The sequence below is a fragment of the Asparagus officinalis genome, chromosome 5 (genome assembly GCF_001876935.1).
Source record: "Asparagus officinalis chromosome 5, Aspof.V1, whole genome shotgun sequence".
Taxonomy (NCBI): Eukaryota; Viridiplantae; Streptophyta; class Magnoliopsida; order Asparagales; family Asparagaceae; genus Asparagus; species Asparagus officinalis.
Window position 1 is genome coordinate 13,719,979 of NC_033798.1, and position 9,937 is coordinate 13,729,915.

At 36.4% G+C, this 9,937-nt stretch overlaps 2 protein-coding genes across 4 annotated transcripts in view; one reads left to right on the forward strand and one right to left on the reverse strand.

The window, feature by feature from the left end:
• On the forward strand, nt 771-6,163 carry LOC109842745. Of its 2 annotated transcripts, none has more exons than XM_020411620.1 (9): nt 771-1,086; nt 1,157-1,212; nt 1,297-1,508; nt 1,578-2,216; nt 2,314-2,455; nt 2,525-2,581; nt 3,365-3,547; nt 3,643-4,019; nt 5,775-6,163. In XM_020411620.1, exons 1-9 carry the CDS (start codon nt 905-907, stop codon nt 5,913-5,915), a joined length of 1,989 nt encoding a protein of 662 aa, XP_020267209.1. In that variant the 5' UTR covers nt 771-904; the 3' UTR covers nt 5,916-6,163. The 2 variants fall into 2 exon arrangements, with proteins under 2 accessions (XP_020267209.1, XP_020267210.1); XM_020411621.1 differs by having other exon boundaries at nt 1,321-1,508.
• LOC109843602 (DNA-binding protein S1FA-like) overlaps nt 8,876-9,937 on the reverse strand; it is a 3,363-nt gene continuing 2,301 nt past the window's right edge. For both annotated transcript variants that reach the window (XM_020412552.1, XM_020412553.1), the window contains exon 3: nt 8,876-9,311. In XM_020412552.1, coding sequence (XP_020268141.1) covers nt 9,096-9,311 — 216 coding nt within the window. In that variant the 3' untranslated portion in view covers nt 8,876-9,095. The remainder of the gene's footprint in view (nt 9,312-9,937) is intronic.

Consider the following 9,937-nt stretch of genomic DNA (forward strand, 5'->3'; position numbering starts at 1 on the left):
GAAGAAAATTAGAGAAGAGGATGCTTGCAATTTTTGGTTGTTAATTTTGTATTCTATACTGGGGTGAACTAGTAGATCACATTTGTTTTAGGTAATGTTTCTCGATTTTAATGTGAGATTTCAATGTGAATAGGTTGCTCTGAGTAATAAAATTGTAAAGAAGGGAATATATTTTTCAGCTATATATTCTAACTTTTTAATGCAATCTTCTTGTCATAATATGATTTTTTAAGTCATATAATTAAACTACACTAATTATAACCAGATATCAGAATTGAATTAAGGTCTGACGACCTTCATAGTTGGAAGAAGGCTGACTTGCATTTTCTTTGGTTTTATATCAAATGATCAAACAAGAGAAACTGATTTCTCATTTCTTTTTGTACAAATTAACTCAAATCGGGACAAATAAAAACTATTATTTATTACCTTAAAATTAAAAATGTAAGCAAAGAAACAAAAGATGAATTCACAATTTTATTTGAAAAATTCTATCCCTATTTCCAAAATCACTCTTAAATCGAGAGTACTTCACTTATTTTTTTATTTAAATTCAAAGTTTTATTTCAACAGATAGGTACACAATAAACAAATAACTTAAAAGTGAAATATAAAAACTTAAAAAATAAAATTAACCAACTTACAGAAAATAATGCCATACACCAAACCAAACGGCTAAGTACAAAATCGGTTTAACAATGATTTCGAGAGTTATTTTGGGTTTCAAAGATAAATGGAGTAGAAGTTTGGGTTTATAGGTAAAACTCCTCAAAAGAAAGCGGCTGATCGCCCCCGAGAGAAATTTCAAACGACGATGGCCGAGTTCAAGCGCCAACCTCTAACCTGAACTCTGCGATCCATTTGCAGAAAAACAGCCCAAAAAAAAAAAAAACAAAAAAAAAAAATGGCATCACAGCAGAGCCCTTCGTCTTCCTCTTCAAAAAAACCCAAGTTCTCAGTCTACCAAAACCCTAAGTTCTCCGCTGCTCTGACCGCCCGCAGCCTCCAGCCCTCCTCCTCCGCCCTCCTCTTCTCCTCCGCCGCCACCGCAATCGCCGGTTTCTCTCTCCACCTTCTAAGCTCTAGGTCCCACTCTAAAAACCCAACTTTTTTCGGGGTTCTTTTTGCAAAACTTTGATATCTTTCTCTTTTTCAGGGAGAAGCAGTTGGTCTACAACTTGACCCAAATTCATGTTCCTCTCTCTACAGCTTGTAAGTACTGCTCAGAGTGAAAACTGTGTCTTTTTAAAGATGCCCACAAAGTGTTTGTGAAAATTCCCCACTGTTTTTCTACAGTTTTGATCTCCAAATGCTTGCAAGGTTTGATCACGTTGCTGCTTGTGCTGTCACTATCGGCTCTTATTCGAGCGTTATCGCTGCGTAAAACGAAGAAGGCACTGGCTATTGCTGCATCCATTGCGAAGAAACCCGAGGAAAAGGATAATCTTTTAACTCAACGGCAACTTGGATTACTTGGGCTGAACCCAAAAGCAACTGAAAATGCTGAGGCTGAGCAATCGAAGAAACCACCCAAATCAAAACCCATTACTCCTCAGCGAACCTCGGAGACTCTTGAGGCTGAGCAATCGAAGAAACCACCCAAATCAAAACCCATTACTCCTCAGCGAACCTCGGAGACTCTCGTTCCGATTCGGAAACCGGGTTTCGGGTCTACCCCTTCTCGCCAGTCAAGAATTGGGTTGGATCACCAGAGCTCCAATAGTGCTAAGAAAACCCCAATATCACCAGTTTCAGCTTCTCCTACTCGGGCTTCTCCATGGTCGAGGCAGAGCTCAGGCAGTGCGAAGGGGATACTAACGGAAGAAATGTTAGAGCAATACTTAGCTGATGTCGATGAAAAGTTCACTGAATCAGCAACTAACTCTGTGACCACAACACCTCAATCAACCGTTAGGGGCTTTGGCATTGCTAGCCCTGGATCGGTTGGCAGCTCAGCTACTGCTTCAGGCACAGCTCGAAGCACTCCATTGAGGCCTGTGAGAATGTCCCCTGGTTCCCATCAGAAGTATACCACGCCACCGAAGAAAGGAGAAGGAGACCTTCCTTCTCCAATGTCAATGGAACAAGCAGTTGAGGCTTTTGAGAATTTGGGTGTGTATCCTCAGATTAGACAGTGGGAGGATAGAATTAGACAGTGGTTTTCTTCGGTTCTGATGAACCCGCTACTTGATAAGATTGAAACAAGCCATATTCAGGTTAGTTGGAGTATATTTGTATGGTATAAACTATAAAGATACTGTGGTTTGTTGTTATTGAAGTATGTAGCTTTTATTTGTTTCTTTGGTCTTGTAGGTTATGCAAGCTGCGTCTGCTATTGGAATATCGATAACTGTTACTCAAGTTGGAAGTGACCCAGTGAGCACAGCAGCTCCTGTTAATGTCTCCCCGATCAATGGAGCTAAAGAGTGGCAACCGGCAGTCACGGTGGATGAAGATGGGCTTCTTCATCAATTACGTGCTAATGGAGCTAAAGAGTGGCAACCGGCAGTCACGGTGGATGAAGATGGGCTTCTTCATCAATTACGTGCTACACTTGTTCAAACACGTGATGGATCAATGTGTGAGTTGTTCTTATTTGTTCCACAGTTCTAGCATAAATGCAACATATCAGTGTGTATTTCAGCTATAAATTGTTTTGCCCCTAATTTGTTGACTAAAATAATTCATGTAGTAATAATGTTTCTTGAGCTAATCTGGATTTATTTGGTTGCATCTTTATTTGAAAAATTGTGGGATTGAATGGAAAAAGAGTTTCTCCTGATATAAAATTTACTCAAAAATCTTACACCTTGTTCGGGTGGAGGTTAATGGATGGAAGTTGAAGTAAAATTTCAATTTCACATTGTTTGGGAGTTTTTTTGAGGGGTTAGAGGATGTAATGGAAGGTTAAATTTCATTCCATTTTCCTCCGCTCCAATTTGGGGGGTAGAGGATGGAATGGAAACCAATGTAAAATTTTACAATGTAATAAGACAATTATACCCTTATGACATTAAAATCAATGGCTAAGATATACTCACATTCGATATGTAAGGGTATTTATGTAACTTTATACATATTCACTTCACTTTCCTCCTCTTTATTAGAACTCCCAAACAAGGTAGACAAATTTACTTCCGTTCCCCTTACTAAACTCCCAAACAACATTTTATCTTTTCACTTCCATTCCCTACCTTTCCTTTCCATTATTTAACTTTCCGTCCCTTCAACTCCCAAACAAAGCGTTAAGATTAGGATTTAGGGATATATAAATCATTTAAATACCTAATATAATCATATATAATGTTTCTTATGATGTCCTGATTTCTTTCATGGGTTCCTGTGATTCGATTTTGCATTGCAGCACAATTACTTCTAGCTGGTCAGCAACAAATACAGCAAAATCCATTGCTTCCCCTAGTACAACAATGTGTAGATGCCATCACTGAGCACCAGAGGCTTAACACATTGATGAAAGGAGAGCTAGTCAAAGGATTGCTTCCACATAGCAGTGTAAGAGCAGATTATACTGTTCAAAGGGTTCGAGGTATTACTTTCTTATCTTCTACAATTATTGAACATTATAATATAGATCTGGAATAGCAATTTTCTTGGTCTAACTTTTCCGCACATATATCACAGAGCTTGCTGAAGGAACATGCTTAAAGAATTTCGACTATATGGGCGATGGAGATAGTTATAACAAAGCAGGAAAAAAGGCATCAAGCGAGCTTCCATCTGACTCCCACTTGCTTTTATATCTGTTCTGTGCTTTCTTGGAGCATCCAAAATGGATGTTACATGTTGATCCTTCATCCTATTCTGGTTCACGATCCAGCAAGAATCCTTTGTTTCTTGGAGTCCTTCCCCCAAAAGATAGGTTTCCAGAGAAATATGTGGCTATTATTTCTGGTGTCCCTTCTGTTATTCACCCAGGAGCTTGTGTGTTGTCTGTTGGAAAGCAAAGTCCACCAATCTTCGCTCTGTATTGGGATAAAAAGCTTCAATTCTCTCTTCAGGTGAGTATTGTTTTGTGAATTAACGTTATCCTTAAATCATTTACTTGGCTTAAATTTCTTGACATGCCATCTGCTGTCTTGTGTATTCTGCTCATAGTTATCAGTTTATTGTGTTTTAAGTTCTATCATTGAATATGTTTAGTTTTTGAACTTGATTTAGCAATCAGGAGTTGAGCATACTTTTTGAAGGGTATAATGTGGCATTTAATGGTTCAAAAAGTATGCTTCTTCGAAACTGTTAATGAGTTGCACATGTAAAGTATGACATAGCATGAGAGAAAACTTTAGTAGTGACATCATGAATCCTTTGTCACGTTAATCCTCAATGTTGGTTGAACAGATTTGTCAGGATATTATTTGGTACATTAATATTATGTTCTTTTTGCAGCCTCAATTAATGCCCCTGTATGTTTACAGTTAAGGGGCTGTTTGGTTCGTGGATTGTTTTTAATGCATGCAATGGATCTAGAAAAATCCATATTCAAAATCATGTCTGTTCTTCAATGGATATTAAATTATATTTGCATAAGAGATAAAATCCAATCAAATGTTGTCTGGTTGCATGTACCGTTTGTTTAGAATATGTGACTAAAATCACAAATCCGATCGAAATCAGCATAATTTTAGAGGATCACATTTGATGCATGTATCCTATGTGTCAACCTCAAATTCGATGCATGAAAAGTAACAAACTAACAAAGTATTTGATAATACCCTTACCCTAGGGTTTTAAGCTTGTGGTTCCCACTTTTCAATGCAAAACCCACAAAATACATAGAAACAAACAGCCCCTAAGTCATAGCTGTTGCTCCAATGATGATCCTGTGGTAAGTTTAACGTAATTGTTAGAATATGGGCTTTCTTAATTATTCCCAGTGTTATAGTGCAACTGAATCTCATTTATCATCAGTTTTGCTTAGGGTCATTTCTTTTACATTATCATATTCTTTTCCTGCTTCCGCTGACAGTCCTTTTTTTAGTTCTGGCTGCTCCTTCAGGTATGACCTTTTCCACAGTTTGATTTAATCGTCAGAATACAGGTTTGCATTAATATTTTTATTGAAAAAAATATCAACTCAAATGCTATTTATTTCGAAATACGATTGTTGCTGTAATTTATATTTGTAAAGTCAATCTGGTTTTATTTTGGAGACGAAATCATTGTGAATGTTCTGTATTTATTTTAAATAGATAATAGATAATAAAACATAGCTTATGTTACGTATTGCATTGTTTCACCTTTTTTGATATCGGGAGGAGAGTGTTACATTATAAGCTATCGCTATTTTAAACATTAGTTGAGAGAGACCAAATTTATTGGTCAAATGTATTTTCTCTCCTCTTCAAGTTATACATAGGTAGTACTTGTACTTGACCCAACCATTGTATACATTATGGAGACATAATAATGTTGATGTAACCAGTGTTACTAGTTTCCCAAATTCATCCTGATCCCAGTTTCCCCTATTTGTAGACTTATCATGTTTATTGGGTTATTTATATGCCAAAGAAGTTACGAAGAATTTATTTTATCGATTAAATGTTTGTGCTACATGAAGGATTTTGGAGCCTTGTTTTAGCAGAAAATAACGCGTATCTAATCAAACGTGATTTTGAATAGGATTTCATATTTGCTTCTGCAAAATTTACCTATTGTTTTTGACATTAACAGGTTTCTTAAGCAACTAATTGCTACTAAAGATTTTTCACTCTTCTTTACTAAACAATTGCCTCCCAATTGGTGATCTCTTTCAGGGAAGAACAGCACTGTGGGATGCTCTTCTGCTGCTCTGCCACAAAATTAAAGTTGGATATGGAGGTATAGTTCGTGGAGTCCATCTCGGTTCTTCAGCATTCAACTTGCTCCCTGTTCTTGATTCGAACGACGAAAGCTGAAGGAAATGTTGTCAGCTTGAAGCCTTCTCGTCCTTGTTGTGAGCTATAGATATTCTGGGTTTTAACTTGGAAGGTCGTCTAACTAGTAATCATCCAAATGTATTTTTCCTGTTATGCTGACTAAACAACTAGCAACTTGTTTCTTGTTACGTAGTTGAGGCGACATCAACACGCAGACTGGTGATTTCTTTTACTCAAGAGTGTAGCAGAACGATCTTTTTTCGGTATCACACCTTAGTTCCTGAATAGGTAGCAATAAGTTTCACCTAACCATTCTGTATGAAATGTTTACTTGATATATTTTTGCGTATATCGTCTTGTGTTATGTCTTTAGCAATGTGAACTTGTAATTGGGGCTAAATACCCGAAGTTATAAAAAGTAGCTCATCACACAGAAATATTAATAGAAAGATGTGGTCAATATAATTATGACAACAATTCCCTTGCATAGAAATTAATAGAAAGATGTGGTCAATATAATTATAAAAATGCACATGCTAGCTAATCACACAGAAATATTCCTATGAACATTTCCACATGCAAGTAACAGATGATACTAATGTGGCATTTCTTACAACTTAGGGTATAAAAGTACTGTTTTTATTACAACTTAGGGTGAAGTGCTACTTTTTGTAACTTAGGGTATTTAAGTGTAAAGATGGTGGAACAATAGGGTATCTAAGTGCCATTTCCTCTGTAATTAGACTAGAGGAATATGCCTCTTCTCCGGCCATTTTAAGTTGGGTTAGTTGCGGATAGACACCCTGAATGAATTTCTTCTCTCTTTTACCCTTATGAGGTCTATCTGTCAAATAACAAAATTTCTCTTTTTGTCACGTATAAGAGTTCGAATATTTTACAGAAGGGACCTACCTGCAATGAAGCCTTCTATGTTTATTTTAGAACTTTAGTGGGTTGGTATGAGCCAGAGAAATCCAACTTGTGAATCGTATCTGATCCATAGTAGTATTGGAGTAAAATGTGATGGGCAAGTTGCTTTCATTGAGCAATAGTCTAAAATCTAAATGGACCTGTTGCTTTCCGCTTAAATAATTATTGAAAAATATTACAGGAGCTGAATCAATGGTTGGGCTCACTCTTGGAGTGAAATCATGATTTTTAATGCTTTTACAATCAATATAGATAGGAGAAAAAAAACATAATGCTCTTCCATAGATATATTATTTTGGGTTTTGCTCCTGCAAATCACAAATAGCGTCATTTTACAGAAATCACATTTCATTTTCAATTTATATATAAACCACCTTTAAAGTAGGTTCGACCATCTCCCAGTAAACATTCTCATTGTAAATCCAAAATACCCTTAAAAAACTCACATTCAAAACATATGACTCACTTTGTTAATGTTTCGGTCTAGTAAGGATACACTTCATGCATCTTAAACGTGCATCCTTAAAATTTATTTTTGGTTTTTAGTGAAGATTTGTGTAGAAGATGTTTGATTGTAGCAAAAACCCACTTTAAAGTTAGCTTATATATAAATTAAATATGAATGATCGTTTCTTTAAATGATCCTATTTTTAAAGTGGTTTCTAGGGTAAAACCCTATATTTTTCTTTTACATCTTTACCTGACATAAGAAAATATTTATAGTTCTAGACACCAACATTTTAAAAAAGAATACTTTCTAAAAAAATTCAAAAACGAAGAGAACATTTACCACAAGTAAATACCAAACACTCCTAAATTACCCCATAGATCATTGTTATACTTGTATTAATAAGACTAAAGCATCAGAGATTATAAGTGTCAGTGGCTTAACAGACAATTATCTGTCTAACAGAGAGTGATTTGATCTCAAACAACCATTTCATAGAACTGTCCAAGATCTAATGTCAGAACACTAATGTTTGCTGGGTGCAGAAGCCTCTTTCATGACCTATATATTGAAAGTCATAACTAGCGAGTAAAATCTCTTTTCCTGCACCAGAACTTTGAAGTCATAGTGAGGATTATAACTTGATACTCTCAACATATCTCCACGACTTAAAAGTGTTTTTTTCGTGAACTGGAACCTTGGGTTTGAAATTTTGGACTTTGATTGCTTCGGTGATATACTAAATTCTCTTGAAAAGCACTAAAACTTCAAATTTATGGTAATAGTTGAGAGTTACAAATTTTATACTCTAGCATAATCATACAAGAACATCAGCAACAAAGTGTGTTATCCAATTATTATCAGATGAACTGCTCGAAATTACTATCATCCCAAGTGAACACATAAAAACATCATGCTCACATAAAGATTGTTCTGAGATAATTTGAACACTCTTCGCCTCATGTTTGGCTGAGAAACACCAACAAAGAAATCACAGAGGTTTCAACTGATACCTGCAGTCTGTGACGCGTTGTTAGTATTATTGACTGAGGACCACAAACACAGATAGTTCAAAGAAAGCATCTCGAAAGAGCTTCATTAAGAGAAGATTCAAGCATATCAACATCATCAAAGATGCCACAAAACACTCAGATAATGTGGAAAGAAAAAACCTACTCAGAAACATATATTCTCCAACAGTTATCTCATGTCTACTATCATAATATGCATTAGACAGACATGGGGGTCTTTAAGCATGAGAGAGAGAGAGAGAGAGAGAGAGAGAGAGAGAGAGAGAGAGAGAGAGAGATTAACAGTCGTGTTCTCAGGAGATAAATTCCTGCTAAGAATCAGAACCATGCCAACAACTAAGAAGGGTAAATGAATATAAGCATGAGCAATTGAAACACAGATGAAAAATAATTCCAAAAACAAAAAAATTGAAAAGTCAAAAGCTACAATTTGATTTTGAAGCGGTAAAAAACAATCAAACACAAAACATGCAACTTTTGTGGCAAAACTGAAGCGTCCTTTGGACATCAGTGCTTGTTAGCTAATTGTTGCATTTTCCCCCTAAGTAGGTACCATATCGCACTACCATATTCACAGATAACATTAGCGATAGAATAAGTATGGATAACAATGACTTTTAACCAAAAGATCAGATAAAAAGGTTTAGCAATACTAGTCCATCATAATTTTCCAACCAACCATAGTTACGAAGAACCCACAAGGTAGGTTTTTAAGGTAGCTGAAAGTAACATACAGACTAGACTAATGATCAGAAATATAGCTCTAAGATTTTAATTTTCTCGCTTGTGAAAGGCAGCTCGATCTTACTATTACTCTCCCGGTGCAGAGACCCCTTGCTTGAGCCTTTCCCTCTTCATCTTCTTCTTTGAAACAGGCTTCTTCTTTTTTGGTGGAAGAGTCTTCTGTGCATAAACATAAAGTGCATAATTTCCAAGGAGGAAAAGCAGAACAAGGCCAACTACCACAATCAGGACTATGACTCCTGGGTTTAACCCTTTTGCAGCCTCCTCCTTTATAATGTTCCCCTGTTGATTTTGTTAAGTAGTTCATAAGCTTGTAATGAATAAGAAAAATGAAAGAAACTAGGAAATATAACTATAGCTAAAGTGATAGGTAAACTAAAGATTGAGGAGAACTACAACAAATGAGGCAATGAAGTGGAAAAGAGTGACTAATGATTAGTTAAGTACATAGCATAATCATCCAGCCCTTTCTCCTACGATCATAAACAGGCTTAATGAACCTACAGTTGACTCCTAAGAGACTATTAAAGCCACTAAGGCTTGTAAGCGGTGAACTGGCTGGTCATGGATTATGGGAGGGAGAACAAGGGTCCATGAGAGCTTCACAAACACCCCAAGAACTTCAGGAGAGAAGGAGGAAGGTGGGGTGGGGGTGTTCCCGAGAACTCCCTAACCTTTGTTTCTCACAACACCCCCACCACTTTGGGTGTTTGTGAACCTGCAATTTTTCTCAATGGACACCCCTATCAGAAAATGACAAATATCTAATATGTCTTTCAGAGAAAATAAACCCCAGTGGAAGCTGGCCTGTTGCCTATTACTTACAAATGACTAAATTCGAGTTTTTCTGCCTCAATAACATTTTAATTATTAGTAATTTAGAAGTAGGGGTCCCCACTGGAAAATTT